General features: G+C 37.0%; 1 protein-coding gene across 1 annotated transcript; it reads left to right on the forward strand.

The window, feature by feature from the left end:
* On the forward strand, positions 1-26,680 carry gtpbp2a (GTP binding protein 2a). The gene is made up of 12 exons (XM_067386880.1): positions 1-421; positions 3,094-3,120; positions 3,379-3,563; positions 5,835-5,943; positions 6,040-6,237; positions 10,692-10,866; positions 19,090-19,309; positions 19,406-19,541; positions 19,814-19,872; positions 19,952-20,123; positions 21,320-21,484; positions 25,000-26,680. The coding sequence occupies exons 1-12, from the start codon at positions 263-265 to the stop codon at positions 25,162-25,164; spliced, it is 1,770 nt and encodes a 589-aa protein (XP_067242981.1). The 5' UTR covers positions 1-262; the 3' UTR covers positions 25,165-26,680.
* Positions 26,681-27,186: the final 506 nt, after the last annotated feature.

Here is a 27,186-nt window from a genome sequence, read left to right on the forward strand (position 1 = left end):
AAAAATAAGAAAATATACATTATTTCCCTTCGCATGACGTAATGAACAGAAAGTTTCATGACGCACTTCCGCAAACTTAAACCGGACGTCGAGTTGTTTTTGTTGAGTGTGGGGGGGTTGAGCCCTGCCGGCTGCGGCTTAAATGCGATGTTTCTATCGCTCTCTCCGTGTTTCTGTCTGTCTGAAGCGGGTGAACGCAGCGGGGCGGATGGCGTAGGAAACACGCGGTAGTTTATCAGGTTGTTTTGGGGTTTGATCAGGGATGGACTCGCGGGTGTCGGAGCTTTTCGGGTCCGCCGGCGCTCAGGCCACTAATGGGGCTGCCAGCAGGAAAACCGCCAAGAACGGCAGCAAAAAGTGCAAAAACCGGTCAGCCCGGTATCCAAAAGCAAGCAATAATCCGCCTTATCTACCTCCAGAGGTGAGCGATATAAAGTTAAACACATCTGTCTGTTTTAAAGCACTAACTTACTTCAGCTCTGCTTTTACTATATTTTCTCTCAGCATTTCCTTCAAACAAGGCTTTATAGTTTGTTTATATGGTTTTGTGCTTCACTGATTATTTATTCATTACTTTGTTTACAAAAATACACTGTTGTAAGCATTACGTGGTGAAATATTGATGACATAAATAGAAATGTACAGCCATTACTATGTCAATAATATACCAGCCTATTCGAGATATTAAAGGTTTATTACTGTAAAAAATGGCTGAGCATGTAGATATATATAGATATATATATATATATATATATATATATATATATATATATATATATATGTATATGTATATATATATGTATATATATATATATATATATATGTATATATATATGTATATATATATGTATATATATATATATATATATATGTATATATATATGTATATATATATGTATATATATATGTATATATATATATATATATATATATATATATATATATATATATATATATATATATATGTATATATATATATGTATATATATATGTATATATATATGTATATATATATGTATATATATATGTATATATATATGTATATATATATATGTATATATATATGTATATATATATATGTATATATATATGTATATATATATATGTATATATATATATGTATATATATATATGTATATATATATATGTATATATATATATGTATATATATATATGTATATATATATATGTATATATATATATGTATATATATATATGTATATATATATATATGTATATATATATATGTATATATATATATATGTATATATATATATGTATATATATATATATGTATATATATATATGTATATATATATATGTATATATATATATTTATATATATATATGTATATATATAGATATATATATGTGTGATCGACCGATATTGATTTTTTTTTTAGAACCGATACCAATAATTTGTGTGTTTATGTGCCCGATAACCGATATTCATTTACTGTTATATTTCTGGTTTTGACACGATTACAACATCAAACCATTTTATTTATAACAATCTCTCCCTCCTTGCATAGAAAACCAAATAAATCATATTTATACACCAATAAACAGAGGGTCTGAAAGTGCAAAAAATTGAAAAGTGTTCTAAATAGGGCTGTCAAACAATTAATCGCATCCAAAATAAAAGTTTGTGTTTACATAATATGTGTGTATACTATGTTTAATTATTATGTGCATGTTAATACACACACATACATGTATATATTTAAGAAATATTTGTTTGCATATACTGTGTATATATATTTATATTATATATAAATACAAATATTACATGTAGAAATATAACATTTTCTGTAAATATATACATGCATGTGTGTGTATTTATATAAAGTACATCATTATACATAGTATACACACATATTATGTGTAAACAAACTTTTATTATGGATGCAATTAATCGCGATTAATTGTTTGAAAGTTCTAAACTGTTTTTGTTGAAAATTAGTCTTTCACGTTCATTTTAATCTTGATATTACAAAATTAATTCATAAAAAGCATCATCAGCAACACTAATGTTAACAATAAGCAAAATAAATGTAGAATGTCTGATGTTTTCAAATGGAGAAAAATAAATTAAAGACAGGAGTCATATCAACTTTGCAGAAATGTAATACTTCATTTTAAACTACAGTTTTAGTCGATATTACAAAACGATATCCTATTATGGCAAAATGCTTAAATATTGGGGGAAATATCGGTCGATATCTAACACTATAAACATTAGAATATGTTTTTTTCTTTTTAAATAAAATATATTGCTTTACACATAAATATGAATATTATTTAACTTATTTATAAAAGTAAACTTTTTAAAATATACTATAATTTTAAACAACATACTGGCATGTTTTACAGTCTTTTTATAAACAGCCATGTGTTGTGGCAAATTAATTTTTAAAGTACATTTATTTTAGTTGGTCAGCTCATGAAAGTGCATTTATGTATAATAATTACATATGAATTTGTCACAATGCAGGACAAATGAATACTTTCAGTGTTTGGCTGGAAATGAAGGCGAGTTTCTGTAGAAATATATAAACACGACTCTCATTAAAGAAGAAAGAAAAGAGGCGTTTGGCTGTTATGACATCGGAATCAACAGCTGTGTTTGTAAATATGAGAAATAAAGGTGGGAAAAGATGACGTACGACTGATTCATCGTGGTTTTCATCTGATGAATAATGTAGTCATTAGCTGGGCTTGTTTAACAGGATTGTTGTAATTTTAGTGGAATGAAATGAGCTATGCTTGTGATATGCACCAAACACTACTTGTTTGTTGTTTTGTCTATTGTGAGTTTTGTTTTTAAGTTTGCAATAGCAAAGCTCACTTTATCATATCTGACCTGCCATGAAAATGCAATAAGAAAATGTTTTTTCCATCATAATCACAGCATAACAGCAGCAAGACACGTATAGGAAGAGACTATTCTGAATGAGCCGACACATTCGTTGACCTTGTTCGCACGGCTCTTTTCTCTACAGATGTGGGCTGAAGTCTTTGTGCTTTTGAATACTGAACTGTGTGACTTTTGAGCTTCATTCAGCATTAACTCTGTGCTGTCTTTTGTTTCAGGCTGAAGAGGGAAACATTGAGTACAAGGTAAACTCTCTGCAAGCTCACATCTGTGTTGTACATCACCGAACACAACAGAGCGCTTCAGATGGTCAATAATTTTTATACACTACAGCTGTTGTTCGTTTAAATGTCTGCAAACAAAGCAGCGTCACATTTAGTCACACCCATCATTACCTTTGTGTTCCTGAACTCGACGAAACACTCCCGTTTCTAAATTCAGCCACACAGTGTTGTTGTTGCTGCTGCTGTTATTTTTAGCTTTGGCTGTGTTGTGTGATCTAGCTGAAGCTGGTGAACCCCACGCAGTACCGCTTCGAGCACCTGGCCACGCAGATGAAGTGGAGGCTGCAGGAGGGCCGCGGCGAGGCCGTGTATCAGATCGGCGTGGAGGACAACGGCCTGCTGGTGGGCCTGTCAGAGGAAGACATGAAAGCCTCTCTCAAAACTCTCCGCAGAATGGCTGAGAAGTGCGAGCATAAACACACACACACACACGTTTAGCTCACTATGCATGATAATAAAATGGATTTTTTGTCTTGTAAATATATCAAATCCTAGCTCTGTATTTGAGTGAAACATGCATGGGTCATATTTTACTTCAAAACAAATGCTGTGTTCGAAATCACCCCTCATACACTGTTCCCTGCATTAGTCCACTGATATAGTTCACTTGAAGGAGTGAATGAAAACAAGTGAGAGAATTTACATACTTGCTGTTAAATAAATATTAGAAACTTAGCAAACTGGCAGCTCCAGTAGTAATGAAAAGATTATCTTGATCTCTGTCATGAAAACTAGCATGTATAAACCTTAATTAAACAATTTAATAATCAAGTAAAAATTAATTTATACCTGTATGATATTATGCTGGGAAGTGGATGGATGGATGATTCAGCTGCGGATGCAGTCTTCTGGTCAGACGCGGGAATTAATTTGGCGCACGACGTGACTCTCACATTGCATTATGGGTATTCTCTAGTCGTTGAGTGTACATTAGCTGTACACTCATTTTTGCAGTGCATTGTGTGATTTAATGAGTGCACTCAGTATCATCCATTATGGTTTTGGACACCACTATAAATGGATGTCTCCTCAAATAGAGCCCTATTAAGGGTATAGGGGGTGATTTCGGACACAGCTAAAGTGTTTTTTTTTTTTTTCTTCTTCTTTATCTACTCTTTTGTCTATATATAAATTTAAAATATGAGAATTACAAAAATTTTAGAAAAATTTTGTTGCTGATTTTAGAGTGAAATATGACCTTCCTTGTGAAGAAGTGTGCACTTGTAGTGTACTTAAAAGTACATTTTTAAAAAACTGTTCTTGCCGATAATATAATGAAATAAAAGGCCATTTAAAGGGAAAGTTCACATGATAATGATAATTAAGTCATCATTTACTGACCCTGGTGTTGTTCTAATGCCGTATGCCCTTTCTTTTATGGACCACGAAAAGATCTTTCTCAAAATTAACCCATGAGACGTGTCATTACTCGCGTGTTCTGCGGGTTTATGATCAGGTTTGGTGAAAAACAAACTATTAAATTTAATGTATTATTTAAGGAAAATTTTGACCTTGTTAGACACTGTTAGCGCCGCAGTTCACTCCAACTCACACAGAAAAAAAAAAAAGCTGTGAGAAATCAAGATTAATATAAAAACACGATATGAAACAATACATGAATAGAGTAAATCACATTTTGAAAATAACATGACGCTTCAAAAAATCACTTACATTGTTACACCTGTAGGTGGTGACAAGTCAATGTGAAAAATGTATTTGTCATTGAATCAGTCATTTACAAGAGAATCACAGATTCACCAAGTAATGAAATAAGTCTTTATGAGTGAGTCATTGAATCATTCATTCAACCTTTTTTTAAAAATAATAATTCATTCTAATTAAACATTTTTAGATAGACTGCAGCAGTTAACATTTTGTCAGAACCTCCAGTAAATTACTTTTTGTTTAGTCGTCTGCTCAGAATCATAGGAGAATCGTGATCTCTGTTTAAAACAAACTCTCAATTTATCCAGAATCGTGCAGCTCTATTGTGTTGACAAACATACTAAAGCACATGTAAAGTACTTGATTATAATTTTAACTGTAGCGTAATATATTTGTATATTTTAAATGTATTAAATGGCAACTTCATTTAAATACATGACATATAAGTTTTATTAGAAAAGCCATTAAAATATATTTTAGCTCACCATAAATGCTTGTCAGGACATTCAGCAGTAACTTTAACCATATTTCAAAGATAATAGATGTACTTATAAAATGACATATAAAGATGCGTTTTTGTATTACATAATTATAATACATTTTCATTTAATTGCAATTAAGTGTCCGAAAACATTACATTCAATTGGCACTTAAAGGGATCATCATTTACTCACCCTCAAGTTGTTCCAAACCTGTACGAATTTCTTCTGTTGAACACAAAAAAAGATATTTTGAAGAATGTTGATTACTATGGAAATAAATGGGGTCCATCAACTATTTGGTTGACCAGATTCTTCAAAATATATTTTGTGTTCAACAGAAGAAAGAAATTCATACAGGTTTGGAACAACTTGAGGGTGAGTAAATGATGACAGGATTTATTTTTTGGGTGAACTGTCCCTTTAAGTATAATATTACTGTAATAAATACTCTTTTAAAAGTATTTTAAGTGTGCTGCTGACATGTTCTTGGCAGGTTTTGTGAGGTAATGTGTGTTGTGGTCTTTTCAGGGTGGGTGCAGACATCACAGTTCTCAGAGAGAGGGAGGTTGATTACGACTCTGACGAGCCACACAGAATAGCCGAGGTCCTGGTCAGAAAAGTGCCAGATGATCAGCAGGTAAACGTTGGAGATGCGTGTTATCCGTGTCATGTACATCTGATGTGTTTGACTGTCTAAAGTGTGTGTTAATGGCATTATTTGACGCGTCTGCAGTTCTTGGACCTGCGGGTCGCTGTGCTGGGTAACGTGGACTCGGGGAAGTCCACTCTGCTCGGTGTCCTTACACAGGGAGAGCTGGACAACGGGAGAGGGAGAGCGCGACTCAACCTCTTCAGACACCTGCATGAGATCCAGACAGGACGAACCTCTAGCATCAGCATCGAGATCTTGGGCTTTGACAGCAAAGGAGTGGTGAGTTTAACAACCTTAAAGCAGTTTTAACTCAGGTTGGCTCAGGGAAAATGGTCAGTTTGAGTGGCTGAAGAGTGTAAACACTGGAGGTTTCCTGTGACCACACATCAATTGAAATCGGTTAGTATGTCAACTTGTGATGTTGCTTGACAACTGCCTAACACTTCTCAATGACAAGTTCTTTCTTGCCTGGACTTGTTTGGGACGTGTCCCTATTTGCAGTAGTTCTTGCCTCTTATAAAATGGTTTACATATTACATTTATGCCGCCCAGCCATAACTTCACCCGTAAGGCATATTATGGATTATCATCAGCAGCACATAACATGCATTTAAAGGATTAGATTGTAACAATCAGCTTATCCTTTAAGTTAAAAAGGGGGTCAGATTAAACTGTGTGAGGTTGGGAGTGTGTAAGAATAGGCGAACAACAGTAATAAAGTGAATAAATGAAGTGTATTCACATGAAACAACACAATTAAACTAGAAAAACATCCATTTGCTCCATACCATGATAAAACACTCCTTAAGAATCCCATAGTGTTGTGAGTCCCAGTGTCCACTGGTGTATAAACAATCCACAGTGATAGTCCAATAAAGTGTGATATGGCTTTCTGGAAAGGTAATTTCAAGTGGGTGATAATCACCAGTTGTGTTTGTGACCCTAACTTGACTGCCATGCTGCTTCCTTTTATTCTGGTTTACTTCCTGCTTCCTGTCATGTGATCACTCAGGCAGACCCAGTATCATTTAAAGACATATACACACACATTAAAACAGATAAGAGGAATAAAATGGCTAGACAACATGTACTCCAATTTTCATGAAACTATTATAAAATATTGAGCAGGGTTAAACGTGTCATATGTAGCAGTGTCAGCCAAAAATTAAAACTCTCATCAGTTACTCACCCTCATGTTGTTCCAAACCCATAAGACATATCAAGATATTTTTAATGAAACCTGAGAGGTTTCTGTTCTTTTATTGTCCAGGTACCCAAAACTTAAAGGGTTAGTTCACCCAAAAATGAAGTTTCTGTCATTATTTACTCTCCCTCATGTCATTCCACACCTGTAAGACCTTCGTTCATCTTCAGAACACAAATTTTTGATGAACTGTCTGACTCCTCCATAGACAGCTTAATAAATAAACCTTATTAACAACCACTTTCAAGGTCCAGAAAGATACTAAAGACATCGTTAAAATAGTCCACGTGACTACGGTGATACGGTGGATACAGTGGTAACGACTTTATTCAACAATATCTTCCCTTCTGTGTCTTTCTCTTATGCTGTTTACATCCAGAGCTTCCAGGCTCTACTTCAGAACGCTGGCTCATCATTGGCCGATGCTGTTCACATGAGCAGCGCGATGCATGCGTGTGACGCTGACGCAGGAGCCGGCCAACAATGAGTCGGCGTTCTGACGGAGAACCTGGAAGCGCTGGACGTAAACAGCATATGAGAATGACACCGAAGAGAAGAAATTGTTGAATAAAGTCATTATTTTTGTGTTGTTTTTGAGCACAAAAAGTATTCTCGTCTTTTCATAACATTAAGGTTGAACCACTGCAGTCACATGACTGTTTTAATGATGTCTTTAGTACCTTTCAAAAATATCTTAATTTGTATTCTGAATATGAATGAAGGTCTTACGGGTGTAACACGACATGAGGGAGAGTAATTAATGACAGAAATTTGGGTGAACTAACCCTTTAAAAAGTTTACAAATGCATCGTAAAAAAAAAAAAAAAAAAAATCAACAGTGTTTAACCCTAACCTAACATGTAGTTGCAAAGTTACTTATACAGGTGCTGGTCATATAATTAGAATATCATCAAAAAGTTGATTTATTTCACTAATTCCATTCAAAAAGTGAAACTTGTATATTATATTCATTCATTACACACAGACTGATATATTTCAAATGTTTATTTCTTTTAATTTTGATGATTATAACTGAAAACTAAGGAAAATCCCAAATTCAGTATCTCAGAAAATTAGAATATTACTTTAGACCAATACAGGAAGAAAGGATTTTTAGAAATCTTGGCCAACTGAAAAGTATGAACATGAGCATGTACAGCACTCAATACTTAGTTGGGGCTCCTTTTGCCTGAATTACTGCAGCAATGCGGCGTGGCATGGAGTCCATCAGTCTGTGGCACTGCTCAGGTGTTATGAGAGCCCAGGTTGCTCTGATAGTGGCCTTCAGCTCTTCTGCATTGTTGGGTCTGGCATATCGCATCTTCCTCTTCACAATACCCCATAGATTTTCTATGAGGTTAAGGTCAGGCGAGTTTGCTGGCCAATTAAGAACAGGGATATCATGGTCCTTAAACCAGGTACTGGTAGCTTTGGCACTGTGTGCAGGTGCCAAGTCCTGTTGGAAAGTGAAATCTGCATCTCCATAAAGTTGGTCAGCAGCAGGAAGCATGGAGTGCTCTAAAACTTCCTGGTATACGGCTGCGTTGACCTTGGACCTCAGAAAACACAGTGGACCAACACCAGGAGATGACATGGCACCCCAAACCATCACTGACTGTGGAAACTTTACACTGGACCTCAAGCAACGTGGATTGTGTGCCTCTCCTCTCTTCCTCCAGACTCTGGGACCCTGATTTCCAAAGAAAATGCAAAATTTACTTTCATCAGAGAACATAACTTTGGATCACTCAGCAGCAGTCCAGTCCTTTTTGTCTTTAGGCCAGGCGAGACGCTTCTGACGCTGTCTGTTGTTCAAGAGTGGCTTGACACAAGGAATGCGACAGCTGAAACCCATGTCTTGCATACGTCTGTGCGTGGTGGTTCTTGAAGCACTGACTCCAGCTGCAGTCCACTCTTTGTGAACCTCCCCCACATTTTTGAATGGGTTTTGTTTCACAATCCTCTCCAGGGTGCGGTTAACCCTATTGCTTGTACACTTTTTTTCTACCACATCTTTTCCTTTCCTTCGCCTCTCTATTAATGTGCTTGGACACAGAGCTCTGTGAACAGCCAGCCTCTTTTGCAATGACCTTTTGTGTCTTGCCCTCCTTGTGCAAGGTGTCAATGGTCGTCTTTTGGACAACTGTCAAGTCAGCAGTCTTCCCATGATTGTGTAGCCTACAGAACTAGACTGAGAGATCATTTAAAGGCCTTTGCAGGTGTTTTGAGTTAATTAGCTGATTAGAGTGTGGCACCAGATGTCTTCAATATTGAACCTTTTCACAATATTCTAATTTTCTGAGATACTGTATTTGGGATTTTCCTTAGTTGTCAGTTATAATCATCAAAAAAAGAAGAAATAAACATTTGAAATATATCAGTCTGTGTGTAATGAATGAATATAATATACAAGTTTCACTTTTTGAATGGAATTAGTCAAATAAATCAATTTTTTGATGATATTCTAATTATATGATCAGCACCTGTAGTTAGTAGAATGTCTAAAGTGGACTATCAAAATAAAGTGTAACCAAAGCCTGAAAATTAAATCTGTTCATCATATAAAGCAAACTGGAATTAAACTGCTTGATTCATATGGATTTGTTTTATGGTGCTTTTATAACCTTTTTAGATCTTTTAAAGTGACCCTGTTATGCCTTTCTGATATTTCCTTTCATATAGTGTGTATTAGAGCTGTAAAAGGTCTGGAAAGTTTCAAAGATCAGATAAATGGGGTTTATTTTCTTTCTCCTAAAAGAAAGAAGAAATTCTGAACTGCCTGAAACAAGTCTTTAGTAACTCCAGTCTCACTTCCTGTTGAACTTGTGTAGGTTTGTAATTAATTTGCATAATGCCAGCCTCTGGTCTTCATTGGCTGAACAGCATCTCTTTGCTCCGCCCTCAATCACTGTAGTTGTATCTGAGACTGGAAGAGTTTGGTTCGTGTTGTTCATGTCGTTTTCTGCTGCCAAAGCAAATCCACTTTGATGAGATCGATACGGTAAAACCAACGCCATTTTTACTGTTTGTATCACTGTGAATCAAGTGATGAGATTCAGATATGATCATGAGCGTTTGGTTTACAACCAATCATAACAGACTGGGCCGTCTGACCAATCAGAGCAGAGCAGCTCTCAGAAAGGTGGGGTTAATTGAGACTAAATCCTTGATCGAACCGAGAGAAAAGAGCTGATGCTGCAGTGGATATTATGAGTTACTTAAAGTGTTTTTGACCTTGGATGCATGTAAACCTGTTGTAGGAGACCAAAACTTAAATAAAAAAAATTAGGAACCTTTAAAATATCATAATAGGGGCTTTTTAAGTTTTGGTTACATGAACTGTCAATGGAGGGACAGAAACCTCTCAGGTTTATTTATAAATATCTTAATTTGTCTTTTGAAGATTAGCCAAAGTCTTATGGGTTTAGAAGGACATGAGGGTCAGAAATGATGACAGTATTTTCATTGAAAGGTTTTTGGTGGCGCTTTGCATTAAGCGTGTTACTAGCCTTTGGTGTCTTTTATCTAGGTGGTGAACTACAGTGAGTCCCGAACAGCAGAGGAAATCTGTGAGAGTGCCTCAAAAATGATCACCTTCATTGATCTGGCCGGCCACCACAAATATCTGAAGACCACCATCTTTGGCTTAACCAGCTACTGTCCAGACTTTGCCATGCTTGTCGTCAGTGCCAACACAGGCATCGGTAAGCATTTACAGCATGTTTGAGATTGCATAACGGTTTATGCAATTGGACTGCCGTTTGCTTTAACCTGTTTATCTTAGATTAGTGCCAGCGAAGCAGACTCTGATAAATGTCAAATCACGCAGGGCAAGTGACATAAATAAACCTCGTAATGTTTGGACACGTCAATCCTTTTTTGGCATGGAGTGGTAAATCAGCTGTTCTCCTGGCCACTCAATAATCCTACCATATGATCTTATGTAACGCAGAGCAACACTCTTAAGTGTCGCCCCCATTCCTTCTGTCTTCCACACCCTAAAATACCCCAGTGCTGCTCTGGTCCAGGACCAAAGGGGGTCTTGAATGAAAGGATAGAGAAACCTGAGACGCGTCAGTCTTGTTGTGACTGCAGGCCACAGTGATCAGGATCAGGTGTCATTCACTCTCACCCCCTATAAGATCTAAGCCGTATGTGTAATTCCAAATTCGAAGTTGAGATCCCAAAAAATGTAGGTTCCTATTATGAGATGTTGTTTAAGGCTGGGTGAGAAACACACTCCACTGAAATTGTTTCTGACGTGTTCTCCTGTCACAAATTAATACATTTCTGTCACAAAATTACTTGTATCACAAAAGAATGGCCAAGTATGGAACCTTGAGTCTCTGAACTTTCCAACAATGTGTTTTTGTCAAGTTTCGAATAATATTTGATTATAACATTTTGTAAAATTTGAAACATGACACCACCGACTAGGGGAGGAGCCCACTAAAAGGATATTTTAGCTACAGTTTCCATGGTGACGCAGCGTCCGATTTCAAAACGATTTTCAGAGGATGAATTTTGAGTGTTTAGGCTTTCGAATGATACCTGATTTATGGTGAGTACTAAAATATGTGATAGGGAAGAAGGCAATAAAATAAGTGCGCCAGGTGTCCTGAGTGACAGTTAACAGGTTAAAATAATTTCTCCTGTCCAGGTAATATGCAGAGACCGCTGTAATTAAGACATTTGTAGGTTAATTACCCTTAAAAGTAGTGGTCGACCGATATTTTTTTGATGGCCGAGGCTGATATCTTAGAGAGCAAGTGGGCCGACGTATATGATATTACACTATTTAATTTAAAGATGGTAAAAACACAGTTGCTAAAAATTACTTAATATTTACTCAATTAGAAATAATTTAAATATGAATTGCATGAAAAAAATCTATTTGATAAACTAAACAGATTTATACTTTAAATGTTCACTTCTTGATTCTGTAATCCTACTATAGTTTTTTTTTTTTCAGAATTAAAGAAATTAATAAATTAATTAAATAAATAAAATTAATTAAAAGGAAGTAAACACTGTGACGCTCGGTAATCTGGTTAGTCTGTGTGCACTGGAATCATATTTTCTCAATTAAAAACCAGGTGATCTTTGGTTTTTTTTGTTTTTTTCATACAGTACACAGTGAATTTGACATAAATATAATTTAGCGGACGGCGATAATGGCGCAGAATAGTTTGAAATCAAGGATTTAAAGTGACCGCTGAACTGTTACCGTTACACAGAGTTTATGCATTTTCCAAATGCACACTTCAGAAGATCCCACAGTAGGGCTGTTATCGACAACGTCAACAATAAAAAATTGTCGTCAAATATTTTTGCTATTGAATAGTCTTTTGATCTCATATGACCTATTTGAAGGACCTGCAATAACACGCGGTTTGACCAGACAATACTGTAATGCAGCCCTCCCGGATCCAATTCAGTAGAAGAAGACACAGTGCTTAGAAGTGCATAGTGCAAACAAAGTCGAAGTTTAATATAGCATAAAACATAACAAACATAATGTTTAGCATAATTAAAAAAAAGTGCTGTCATGCAGGGCCACGATCTTTCATTAAAACTCACTGTTCTCACGCCATGTCCATTTTCTCACGCAGTGAAAGATACATAGCAGAGCAAAGAGGACACAGACAACATGCTGACAGATGAGACAGATCAGATTACTTTTGTTATAAAACAGTTTTGGCTTTAAATTCTGTAAATTTTTCTACTGGATTCAAACTATGTGGTTTTGGCAGTCTTCAATGTGACAGATCGCTGTAAAACCTCTGGTCATGTGGCACGTGAACCTATCATCTCTTCCTCTTTTCTGCTATTACAGCACAAAATAAACATGAATGAACTTGAATGAAAAAGTATGTTGAAAGATACAGTACAACTTACTGAAATGAATCCATCTCTAATGCAATCATTTAATCAGAGTTTTAACCGCAGAAAGATGTCAGTAAAACGCCTTGCAAACAAATGTCACAAAATGTTACATTTACCTCAGGAAAGCCATTCAGTGACCATAAACTCGATAGTTAGTAAAAAAGAAGAAAAAAAGAAATCTAGAGAGGGGTATTTTTCAAAAAATATGCTCAATATGACATTCATATTTTTACTCTTATTATTACAAATCCCAGACTAAATAAAAACACAGTAGCAGTCATTGTAACAGTTGGACTATTGATGACTTCTGAGGAGAAAAGAAAACCTGAAGTAGATTGGTCTATTCAGTTGGCTCGAAATTAATTAAAAAAACACTTTCTAAAGCTGAAGTGATTTTTATTTATTAGTTAAAGTATAACTCAATATTTTAACTAATTGCTAAAGTGGAATAATCAAACAAAGCATACCGATTAACCGGTGTAATAATCAACGATTAGTCGATTAATCGTTCCAATAATCGGTATAGAATAATTGATTATCAAAATAATTGTTTGTTGCAGCCCTATCTCACAGCAAAATAACCAATGTTTGTGAGATTAAAACGGATGTGTTACTTTGGCAATGCTAATGCACAGAAATTGAACCTTTTAAAGATAGATATATTCAGTGTTAAACTCAGGATGCAGTCAGAAACACTGCAGTCAGAAAAACATCAACCACAGAATACCAAATATACTTCACAGAAACATCATGCTCTAACTTGGCACGATGGAGGAACATGGTGTTGCAGAACTTATGTCCTGACCACGCTAGGACGTTTTGTCCATCATTTGGTTTCCATTTCCGCAGTGTAGATCCATTCACCCTGAAATCATATTGGCCCAAAACCCTGCTGTACATAACTGCAAATATTTTCTGATAGGCTATGATTGTGTCACATGGAGCATTTTCATGTGCAAATGCAAACCATATTTTTAAAGCAGATCAGTTTAGTTTTTAGGAGTGATATTTTGCAAATTTGTGAGGTGTCTACAGGAGGTGTGCCTATGTTGTGGTCCTGGAACATGTGAAATATCACTATGTTGTTTTGTTTGGGGAAGGTAGTGTGTCAGAAATAGGAGGAGATATTTGGGTGAGTGGGTTATGCACGTCTTTCAAGGAGAACACGATGCCCTGTCTGCAACTCGACACCAACCACCTAAATTATGCAACAGCACACAGACGATGGTGTACAGTGTCTGCTGCGCCTCCCTGAGTTTGACTTTTCCATAAGCAAATCCATGCAAACCGAGACACAGCCAGTTCTCCAATCATTAACCTCAGATGACGGGTGAACTTTGACAGCCCTGCTGCCACACAGGCAGATCTCTCTTTGTGTGACAGCTGGACGTGACCTGCTCTGCGTATTTTCATGCTCTTGAGTGTGTGTGAATCAGCTGATGTGGACACGTCAAAACAAGTGATGCTCAACGCCTTTGGCTGTCAGATGACCTGCAAAAGCTTATCACACACTTAAATAAGTAACCCTGGGTCACATTCTGATGAGTGTTGCGTTGGCCTGAACCATCTAATGAAAGGTGGAGAGTGCACCATCAAACAGTAGACCAAAAATAACTACTTATTACTTGGAAAACCAAGAGTCCCACCCCAGACTTACGCCATTGGTTGAGCCGATGATATGTCATGTCCACACAAAAAAAAACATATTTAAGTTCTGCTCAGAATTGCACACTCCACCTTTATTTATAGATATAATCTTTATCTATGAAGCTACTATCTCAGATATACATGTGCTTCTCTTTCACTTTAGTGTGGCTGGGATTGATATATGATATATCACAAGTTTTTGCACACAGATTTGTATGAGTTAAGTAAATTCACTTATGAAATTAAGTAAAATTAAGTTAAAGGTGGGATATGTATTTTTTCAAAAACACTGTTTGGAAGTTAGTCGGTCCGACACCAACAACAAACGTGTAACCAATCAGCGTTAGGGGGCGTAGCTATAATGTTCCAGTAGACAGAACGAGCAAAAGGGAAATTTAAAAAAAAATGTTTGAGTTGATGAGAAAAATACAAAAGAGTTCAGAAGTATATCACTGGAATGAAGGTTTATGACTGGGCAAGCGCTTTAGGACCCGCGTTTATATTAGAAATGCTTTCCAGCGCTGCAGAGAGCTAAGAGGGAAGGCCTGAAAACAGATGTGGAGGCTGCTTTGCATGTGCTTCACATGTGTGTAACACTGGGTTTGATTGTCTGGAGCTGCTGTGCTGTTTGCAACTAACAGCGAACACTTTGTATTTACTCTTGTGTAGTGTACGTTCATTTTTTGTGCTTCCTTCATTCGTTCATCATCTGCGCTTTATTTTTCTTGAAGCATTTTGATAGTGAGAGTTGAGCAGTTGAACCACTGCACATTGACGACCGCTAGAGAATGAGGTGTTTGGCGATTGGGCCGGGGTTCGAGACCGACTCGGAGCAGGGTGGTTAGGATTGGAGTGTGAGTTTTGGAGACGGAGCAATGAAGAGAGGGATGGGTTTGTTTGGGTCGATTTCAAATATCAACAATGTCCAACAGCGTTGTTGAAAATCTACTTATCTCACCTTTAAATCAAATTATCAACAAAAAAAAGTAACTTTAACTTGACCAGTAAGAGTTTAAGTAACTTCTGCTTAGTTGAAGTTTACTTACAGTACTTTATTTCAAGTAAATTTCATGCAAACAGTAAAACACTGAACTACTGAACACTGGCTTTTGAGTATAAATGTGTCATTTTGAGTAGAAAATGAACTCCAGATATCACAAAATGGCAAGTTACTAAACCTAACAACAAAAGCAATAATAAAACAGTGTAAAAAAGCAACCTCAGTAATTATTTGTGCCCCAGTGCATGATGGGAGCACCAGTATCGGAAAAGTTTCAGAGTAAGTTTTACTTAATTCTGTAACATTGATATTTCTGCTTTAATTTCTACAAGCTTGATTTGAGTACTAATATAGGATTTATTTTGTTTTGTTGAACTGACTTTTTCATGTAGAAATTAGATTTTTTTTTTCTGTAGTATTTACTTCACCACAGAATCATTTTTATCAGTGTGTATGTCGTGCACTGACATTGTACTAACTCAAAGTACTAATTTAAGGTAACTGAACGGGTAGATTCAGGGTTTTTACCTAGTTATTACCCAGTTATTGTAATTACTATAATAAGTACATAGTATGCTCATGCGGAACAGGACTCTTAAATAAAGTGTTACCAAAATATTAATAATATTTCATACAAGTTCCATATACTTCCCACAAGATGATGATGGTGTGTCACTTCCACCTTGACCTAGTCAAAGTACAGTATGTCTCATTCAGGAACATCTATTTATGTATCATAATGTACACCAGCCTTGACCTCCATCTTTGTTTACATGTTGCCGCCGTTTTTGCATGCATAACATGCTGCGCTGGCGCTCCATCACACTCAGAGCCCTCCTTCTGTCAATGCCTACACACTCGCTCAATGATATCTTAACACAAGACGAGAGGCACACAAGCTCCCCTGATAATGCCCCATTGACATTCACAGCAGCTGTTTCTGTTGCACGTTGATTCTTGGTTTGTGAGAATTAGTTAATGGCTAACAGAGTATCTTTTCAAGACAAGTCACCTTTATGTGTTTTACAACATATGGATTGTTTCAAAGCAGCTACAGGAAAATAACAGAATTAATTAATGATGCAAACTTCATCAAATATGAGACTGATTCAAAATCTGCTCTAAAGCAGCTCTAGAAGGACAATAGTGTCATTATTCAGTTCAGTTCAAGTCCTCATCCTTTGGAAGCACATCAAAGTGGATTTGATTTGGCAGCAGAAAACATGAATGACACAAACCAAACTCTTCCAGTCTCAGACACAGCTACGGTGCTTGAGAGAGGGGCAAAGTAGAAGACTGGAATTACTCGACATTAACACGCGCCAAATGCGGGTGGATTTCAGCAGTGGATTTCAGTCAAATTTTATATATAATATGTACATTTTTCAATAGGTTGTTTGCACATGACGTCACAGCAGCAGCGCAAATGAGTCTGGAGTGATTTTCCTATATAGGAGTCCTATCAAACTCTTAAAATTCATATGTTTTGCGTTATGGTTGCTCAGATCGATAAAATCGAGAACACAGAAGGTGTTTTTATCGTTTAAATAACTTATACCATTTTTTATAACTTATATCGTTTTTTAACTTTAAAAGTTGTCACTTTTAATAGCGTTTTGCGTCTGCTGTTACTGAAATGAATATGGATACCTGCTTACCTTATTTGTTTTTGACTCTGTTAAATATCCACATTCTTCATGGTATTGTTTGCTGGGAAGAGAAGCTATTTTATCCCATTGAATGATAATTTGGTGTTTTCACTTCAGTTTTGTAGTGTTTCGTTCACAATGTTGATCTGGTTACCATGAGAACAGTGTCACACGCTGCTGCTTCAGCCATCACATGGTAGAAAATGTCCAAATAAGTACATTTTTGACAAGCTGACAGAAGTCAATTCAACAACAAAGACAACACTTTCAAAAACATTCAACTATGTGATTATTTTATTGAGTGATAGGGAGTGGGTTAAATCAGTGACATTATTAGATTTGATATGGCGTCTTCCCGTCACCTCCTCATCCTGCTTCCCTTAGTTTGTTTTTACACGTATAAAAGGCAACAATTGTATTATACCGTCTCGTTTTTTTTTTTTTGAACGATGATGTGAGCTCCTGTTGCAATTCTCGAGTCAGCATAAATTACCTAACAATCGCGACAGAAAATCAAAAATACTGCCCTAACTTCACTAGCAGAAAGGCAGCGCGATGTAAACAAACCCAGACTAGATCTGAACGCAGCGTGACGGCAGCTTCACATTGTCTATATCTACCTCCTCGATGGCAGGAATTCTTTCAATTCAGTGGAAAAGTCACTCCTCTTCATAACATACAGATCACGTCCAACATATGTTGTGATTTTCTGTTTATATCTTTCTAAACCAGCACAGAAAGGTCTTTTCTCCATCTCTTCCATTCTAATTTTCACAGCTTGCCCTCCACCGGTATTTTGCGCGTCACCAAAACCATGTGATTTTAAAAGACTACAATAGGTTGTTTGCAAAGCATCTGAAATAAGTTCAATGTAGTGTTGTCAAAAATATCGATTTTTCGATACATATCAATACTGAAACATCTGAAACGCTTCCAATACTCATTTTCTGCAGAATAGATACACAATACCAGCTGTTCTTTCTCTCTCTCATCTCTCCGACAGCAAGTCGACACACAAACCACCTCGTTTCATTTGTTGGTGTTACAGGGCTTGAATTTTAGCGTGGGTTTGAGCGTATTTTGCGTAATTTTACTAATTTCCGCAGATTTTGTTCTCACATCCAAAGTGCGCACACATTAAGTCACCTCTCAGTACTTATTGCACTTAAACAGTCAAATACACACTAAATAATGTCGAAATTCACATAAACACAGTCAGTTATGTTTTAAGTGAATGTAAACGGTTGAGAAAGAAAACGTAACAGTATAATGGATCTGTGCGTCAGCTCTTAAAGTGACAGCAGCCTCATAAACCTGCTGCCAAATTATAAGATAATATTAAAAATATTTATATGGCAGTTTTTCCCCATGGTGTTGATGTCAAAATTGTGGCCAGTGAAAATGTTGAGTAGTTAGTAACTTTGGAAAACCACTAGCCACAGTGACAGAAAAGTTAATGTCAAGCCTTTGTGACGACTCGTTTCAAGCATTTCAGAATCGCTTCTTTCTTTTGGGAAACAAAAACTCTGAATTTGATCTTTGAAACTTTGCAGAGCTTTTACATTTACAAACAGCTGCTATGTTAAAGCAAAAAGGCATAATAGTACATTAAAGTACCTAAACCTAAGAGTCTGAAAATATGCAACTTGGTTCCTTGTTTTCCGAACCTTTTGTGTTATCCACACAAACTCCTTAATCGTCCCATGTAAGAAGTCTGAGGTTTCGCATACTCTCTTTTTTCCCAGCGGGCACGACACGTGAGCACTTGGGTCTGGCCATGGCGTTGAAGGTGCCCATCTTCATTGTCGTGAGTAAGGTGGACCTATGCACCAAGAGCACCGTGGAGCGTACGGTCCGACAGCTGGAGCGAATCCTCAAACAGCCTGGCTGTAACAAAGTGCCCATGCTGGTGTCCTCGACAGACGACGCCGTCACTGCCGCCCAGAAGTTTGCACAGTCACCTAGGTACATCTGAAACCACAGCAAAGATGAAAGAAGAACATGGCTTTAAACCTCTTGATGACAATCTGTTGTCCTCCCTATTCACATCTTCTCTTGCAGCATCACACCCATCTTCACCCTGTCCAGCGTGTCTGGAGAGAGTCTTGATTTGCTGAAGGTCTTCTTCAATATTCTACCTCCCCTCAGCAACAGCAAGGAGCAAGAGGAGCTCATGCAGCAGCTCACTGAGTTTCAGGTACAGTTTACACTTCCTTTTATTCTTAAAATTGTCATCATTGCACACCTGTATTACTGACTTACTTCTATTGAACACAAAGGGGGAAGTTAGACATATTGTCAAAGCCCTAAAATTAATTTTTGGTGTAATATTTTATATTGCATCACTACTTATTTCCATTTAGTGATCACTGACTGTCTGCTTTTTGTATTCTCTGACTATATAGAGATAATCCACCCAAAAGACAGACAGATGGTCAGTTGTCTAACTCTGTTTTTGTGATCCTGTAGGTTGATGAGATCTATACAGTGCCAGATGTGGGGACAGTCGTTGGTGGGACTCTTTACAGGTACGTCTTCCTCTCTCCTCTATTGATTGTAGTGTCCAAATAGACACCGTTAGTGTCTGATGACCGTGTCCATGTGCAGTGGCATCTGCCGCGAGGGCGAGCAGCTGGTGGTTGGACCCACGGATGACGGGAAGTTTCGGGAGCTGACAGTCTGCAGTATCCAGAGGAATCGCTCTGGATGTAGGGTGCTCAGAGCTGGACAGGCAGCTACTTTAGCGCTGGGCGATTTCGACCGTTCTTTGTTACGAAAGGTGAGGATTTCTGTTAGTGCACAGGAGGATGTAGAAGGTAAACTATAATCCTTGAAGAATTAAGAAAATTAAACTTTGTCTCTGAACTTCTTCAAACTGAATCTGAGCTGTTACACTAGGGGTGCATCAATAAGTATTAAAGAGGACCTGTTATGCCCTTTTGTCATGTCTTGATGTTGTTTTTGTCTCCACTAGAGCAGGTTTTCCTGTTGATTATTCTCCTCATATTCTCCATTGTTGCAGCTCCTCTCTTCCCAGCCTGTCAGTAACGCTCTGTTTAGTTCCTGTCTCTATGAAGCCCCGCCTTCTGAAAAGCACAGTGTGCTCTGATTGGTCGGCTGGAGCAGTGTGTTGTGATTGGTGTTTGGGAAATGTCCCTCTCCTTACCATAACCGCCAGTTTCAACACACTACTAACTAACTCAACCAGGCCCCGCCCCTTTATTCTGCGTATGAATTATTTAAATGAGGAATATTGTGACGTCTTCCATTTTCTTCTACAATTGACTACAAGCAGCTCTTGAAAATAAAGGGAAAAATGCGTAAAACACCAGCTGTCTTTATAAATACTACTTGGAGAAAGCTTAAGAATAAAGGGATGATCAAGCGCTGTAATAAACGCCTTTCTAAAAACCTGATGCCACATCCACAGTTTCTGTTTTTGTTCATTCAGCAGCATTTTAATTGTAGGTGATATTTTATTATTATTATTATTATTATTATTATTTATTGCAAGTTTAAAGTTAATCCCTAACTGAGATTTAAATCAGAGTTTAAAGTAATGGAGCAGCAGGATTAAAGTCAGTCCATCTTAAATGTAAATTAAAACCAGAATCAAAATCCTAGTTTAAATGTAAGTGCTAATTGCCCTATTGTGGCGTATTTCCGAATAAAACGGCTTCTAGAACAAGAACAAATGTAGGGCGGGGCTTGATTTTGTCCGTGAGGAATTGATTGGATGGTTGTGGTTTGCTATTAGTGGATCTCATGTGAGTGACAAGTTGCCCCGCCCTCGTCATCAGAGAAGATAAATTTAAACAAGTTTGGTGCAGCAGAATTAATAGATAAACCTTGATTTAACCTAGGTTTAAACTTAATCCTTATTGGTGCATCCCACCCTAGGATGAGTGTTTAATTGTTAATTCAGTACTGCACCCGGTGTAAATTGTTTTGGTGTTGTTGGTTGTTCTCTGGCAGGGTATGGTGATGGTCAGTCCAGAGATGAACCCCACTATCTGCTGGCGCTTTGAGGCAGAGATCGTTTTGCTGTTCCATGCCAAAACTTTCCATAAGGGCTTCCAGGTGACTGTTCATGTGGGCAACGTTAGACAGACGGCCACAGTTGAGGCTCTGCAAGGAAAGGTGAGTGTTAGATTAAAATCTCAATCTTGGGTAGAATATTTGTAGTCTCAGTCATCAGTTTAGAAACGGGCGGCTCAACCCCTGTGATGTGTGGCGGCGGCAGCGCGAGATCTCTGGAGAATGATGAGCAGACACAGATCAAGTGCGGTACAGAGCATTCTCCGATTTATTCAGGAAGAAGGGTCATTTTTATAGGCAACAATCTCCAGGATGGCTTGAGCATCCAATCATACGACTTAAGAATCAAACCTTACCATGTACGGCATTTCAAGAAATATAATAACAAGTAAGAAATGTGTGTGTGTGTAAATGTGTGTGTGTGTGTGTCTTCAACTTCTGGTTGTGTGTGAGAGTGTCAGTGTGTCCAAGGACTACTACTTCTTGTTTTGTCTAGGTAGGTACATGATGTGTATAATCAAAAAAGCCCAAGACACACAAAAAAGTCAAAAAGTGAAGCCCAAGAAATAAGAAATAATTTAACAGTGAGTAATCTTCATCTGTCGGATAGATAGCTAGATAACCAGTTAACTATAGGGGCTTTCACAACGGAGGAACACTTTCATAGTTCCTGTAACTACTGCTGAAGGTACACACTTTTGACGTGTTCACACCGCAGCAACTGGGAATGATTTGTCTTTTTGGGGGACTAAATTATCTCCTACTTCAGAGCAGGGTCTAACCCAGCACAATATGAACCACATGCCATACGAAACACCGGCATTTGAGAATTTTTAAAAAGCTGTGTAAACACAGAGTTTACATATACTTAGTCCACAAACTAACACACAGAAGTGTAACGGTAACGCCATTTACAATCTGCAAGTTGTCATCGATTGTGTCTCTTAGCCCTTCTTTTTGCTCTTTCAATCACATAACATACATCTACACTCCATCTCCATTATCACGAACACACAACAAACACAGCTCCGATCACGACGTCCTCCATCCTCAAGTGTTTAAAAGATGTCGCTGTCTGTTGGTCTCGCTAAACAGAAAGACTGCAAGCAGTCTGCATTTCCTTTTATTTTATCTGTCCATCTTTACAGACACTGTAAAGAACGCTCAGACTCGCTGGTGACTTATATTAATAGATAGATCAGTGGTTCCCAAACTTTTTAGCATGGAGTACCCCCTGAAGGGATTACCATCGTTCCGTGTACCCCTTCTCTTCCACTTCGACTGCAGTCACACCTTTTCCATTAAGGGACAATATTTGCCCCCTAAAATGATTTCCCAGTTCATATTTTTACCTTTAGGAATAATTTTATAAAATAAATAATGTTTTAAATAAAAAATGTTCAATAGAGAAATATGCAATGATGGTAAAACTAAGTCAAACTTTTAAATATTAAACTAAAACCGCCAGTAGGTGGCAGCAAGTCACTGTTTTTATGAGTGAGTCATCGAGTCATTCATTCAGTAACGAAGCAAGTGGCTGTGAATGAATCACTGAATCACTGACTCTCACGATTCGTTCAAATTGTTCGCGAAACACAGATGTGTGTTGTAGTTCTGCTGTGGTTTTCATTATTATTTCATCGCAAAATAGAGTAAATACTGGCAGTACTGTGTTTAAAATGTTGTTTTTTGACCTGTTGTATAATAATGTCACGTTTGCAGTCATGTGGATATTTGGGAACGATTGCATTCTTGCTCGTTATCATCATTAAATACAAGAACTCACAAAAGATATGTTTTTGTATCGGAGAAAGTTTGAGTCTCAAATCGAAATTAATCCATTATCTGTGTCTATATTTGTTCTTCATGCGAGTAAGTGCTAAATCCTTTACAAAGGTGCACTGTCGAGAACGACAGTAATTTAGCGCGATTTAAGGCAGCAGATTCGGCACGCAATGCATGCTGCTTGTGTGGATACAGTCATTTTTGACTGCAAATGATGAGATTTGATTAAATGTACTGGATTTACGACATTTTGGCAGTTAGAAATACATGCTCGATTTTAATATTATTTTAATGTAGAATTAAACTATTCAGCATTTTGTTCGCGTACCCCCTTTTGTCACCTCACGTAGCCCCAGGGGTATGCATACCTCAGTTTGGGAACCACTGAGATAGCTTGTTATCTGGAGCTGGAGGATATATCCACAATACACCAGTAGAAATATGGCAGTATCACCTCAATCGCGGTTACGTTCACGAGACGTGTAGCTGCTTACATCCTCTGACTTGTAATTATGCATTTCTATGGCAACACTATCAACGCCAACATGAATCTGCAGCGGTCAGGTGGTACAAGTTGGATGTCTCTGAAAAGTCGAGTTTACAAGTTGTGAATGCTTTTTACAAGTCAGAATCTCATAACCACGGTAATTCCAACATGGCGTGAATTAACCTATAGAGTGCAACAGTCAATTTCGGGAAGTAAAAATGGGAAGTATAAATTTCCAAAGGGAAATGGATTTTTAACAATACCATATAAATACCTTTAAAGATGGACCTACTGTGAGCTAGAGGTTGTTAGTCGATGGAAAGATCGATTAAAGTCTTTTCAGCCTGCATTATTTCAGCTAATTTTTAAAATAATCATGTTTAACAGCGTTTATGGTGAAAAACTACATTACCCATGATGCTGTACAGGAAATTCCACCAATCAGTCGCAACATGCAAAACAGCCCAAAAGATCTTGTTAGCTCCGCCCACTCCCATGAAGCACTGTGAGTAACGTAATCGAGTCGATTTCTCTATATTTTCAAAATACTTAAGTATTTGTATGTGTTTCTCCATTGTTTTTAGTTCGATTATGCTGTTCGCAATGCTTCATGGGATTGTAGTTCATGCAGTCGATTTTCAGATGCTTTTTTGCTTCAAATCAAAGTTGCTGTGATTCTCCTCATATCTGGTTGGTTTGGTTCATGGCTTAAAACACTTTAACGAAGCCTTTTTTATATATAAAATGAATGGGAAAAATATTTACGGAACCAATGCAGCTGAAAAAGTAACGCACTTTATTATGCTCTTAAAGTGACAGCAGCCTAATAAACCTGCTGCTATGTTAATCAAAGAACAAAAGACAAAGAAAATCACTCACTGCCTTAGACTGAATAACTTCTGTAGCTTCAAGAAGGATTAAACTATATTTAATGTATACAGTGATACTTTACATTTAGTGATTACTTTATTCAGTTTATGTATTAGTCTATTTCTTGTTAGTTTGTTAGTATATAAAGCACTCTTTATTTCAGCTGTATCTTTGTTCAGTTGTATTTTAATTGTCCTGTTACTAGTCATTAGTTTAATACTGGCCGTGTTCTTGTCTTGTCTTTTTACTTGCATTAGTTAGGCTAGTATTAGTTTTTGCCGTGATAATAAAATAAGTATGAATTGTAAAATTTGAATGTCATCTAAAATGTTCCAGCAAGAGTAATCATGAAATTGAATCACTATAAGGTTTTGGTCACATTGCTCGCTAGATGAAAGCAAAGCTCAGTGTCTGTTATCAGTCAGAGGTTCACTTGCGTTTCATGTGATCTTGTGCTTCATCCGTTCTCCCTCAGGACGAGCTCCGCACCGGTGAGAAAGCTGTGGTTCGCTTCAGGTTCATCAAACACCCGGAGTATCTGAAGGTGGGCGCCAAGCTGCTCTTCAGAGAGGGAGTTACCAAAGGCATCGGGCAGGTGACCAAACTACAGCCGGCGTCACAGTACCAGCACCAGCCGTGACGCGCATCCTCCGCTTTCTTCTGTTCCCGTTCCGTTCACTCAAGCCTTAGACACCAACCTCACGCCTGCTCTCGTTCGAGACGATTCGCCTTTTCACGTCATAGTTTTATCCACTTGTAGTGCGAAAGCACAAGTGTCTTCATATCAAACGCTGCACTGCAAAATGAGTTTATCACTCAGTGTTTCTGTCTTGTTTTCCAGTACATTATTTAGTCAAAATACTGGAGAAGCACAATGATATTAGATCTTGTTTTCTGAAGCAAATGAAGTGCTTAAAACAAGAACGAAAATAACAGAAAAAAAAGGAACCTTTGAATTAAGATTATTTTTCTTAGTTTAAACCCAATTTTGATTATTTTGCTTCTCCAGTAAATGCATCTTGATTTAAGAACGACAGAAACACTGAGGAAGAACATGATTTTTGCAGTGTTCTGCACAGCAGTCAGCTCATATCTTTCTTTCTAGTATTCAGACGGCTCCGTAACCAAAGGACACAGATTAAATGTGGCTGCCAAAGATTTTCATTTTGTTTTAAGTGGTCATTTTTATAACCGATGTCAATGAAGAATGCTTTCTTCTCGTGGCAGCTAGAGTCTGAAATCATCACCTGACCAGGAAACTCTGCTGTATCAAATGCCGGGAACTATCTCTGATGTCTTTTTATTTATTTTAGCGTTTTGTAACGAGGTTTTTTACATCATCCGTCTTGAACAGCACAGCCTTTAGATCTCTGCTAGATATAAACACGCTGCTTTACCACCAAGTGTCCCTCCGTTCTCTCGCCATCGCCGCCTCTGAAGCAGTTCTGCCTTCAAGTGACAGAATGGCACGTGTCCGCCTGCACTCCAGTGCTTTAGTAGCTCAGGAAAGCTGTGGTTCTTCAGAAAGTTCACGCAGATGATGCTGAACTGGAGAATTATATACACATCATTATTTTGAGGAATTATGCAAAAGAATCCTTTGTCTCCGATGTCTCCCTTAGGTCCTAGAGTTTATTACACCTGTGTTTCCCACATGAACACTTGGTTTGGTGCTAACGCTTTTGATTGACATGTTTATAGATGTTGGGAGGGGCTGGATGAGGTTTGTTAGAAAAACGTTCTTGCTTGTAAGCATTGCATGCGTTTACTGAACAGCATATCAGGACACATGTTGTGTGTAACGTTCACTCTTTCAGGTTTCTACTCTTTCACTGTTCTGTGTTGCCTGTGCAATTTTAGGAGAAAACATGTATTTGAACCAAAAAATTAAGTTTTTGGAAATTTATAAAGAATGTCATAGAAGAAATTCTGGATGTTTTAGTTACTTAAATTTGTAATAATTTCCATTCTAATATGCATTATTTTGAGTGACGTCTAATTTTTACACCAAATGTCACTTTTCTGGCTTCGGATTCTAGAAGTTTTTTTGAGGTATTTTAAAATATTTTAGCCTTACTTTTTGGTGAATTGGAGTATTTATGTACAGATTTGTTTGTATATTGTGATGTACATAAATAAAAGTTTATTATAGTTTATGATTGGCAATGATTTCATTGTATCATCTTGTAGTTGAGGTGTTTCTATCAGCTCTAACTGTCCCAGCGTAGACGGTCATGCTGAAATATAAATGGATAACACTGCAAAATATGCATTTCTTATTTTGTATTTTTGTCTTGTTTCCAGTCCAAATATCTAAAAAAATTAAAAATAAAAAGTAATTATGTTGTAAAAGATATTTTTTCTTGTTTTCTGGGGGTGGGAAAAAATCAAAATGAAGTGAGTAAAGAAAAATAATCATGTTTCTGTTTGGGACAGAAAAAAGAATTTAAACAGAAATTAGATTTTTTTTATTTTTTTTTTGCCCCGTTGGCAGATAATTTAGCTTGTTTTAAGCAAAAACTCACTTCATTTTGATTTTTCTTTCCAGAAAACAAGAAAAATATCTTATTTTACTTATGTAGTAAAAGCATATGGATTTAACGGTTTTTTTATATATATATTTAGACTGGAAACAAGACAAAAATACTAAATAAGAAAAACA

This window comes from Chanodichthys erythropterus, chromosome 5 (genome assembly GCF_024489055.1).
Source record: "Chanodichthys erythropterus isolate Z2021 chromosome 5, ASM2448905v1, whole genome shotgun sequence".
Lineage (NCBI taxonomy): Eukaryota > Metazoa > Chordata > Actinopteri > Cypriniformes > Xenocyprididae > Chanodichthys > Chanodichthys erythropterus.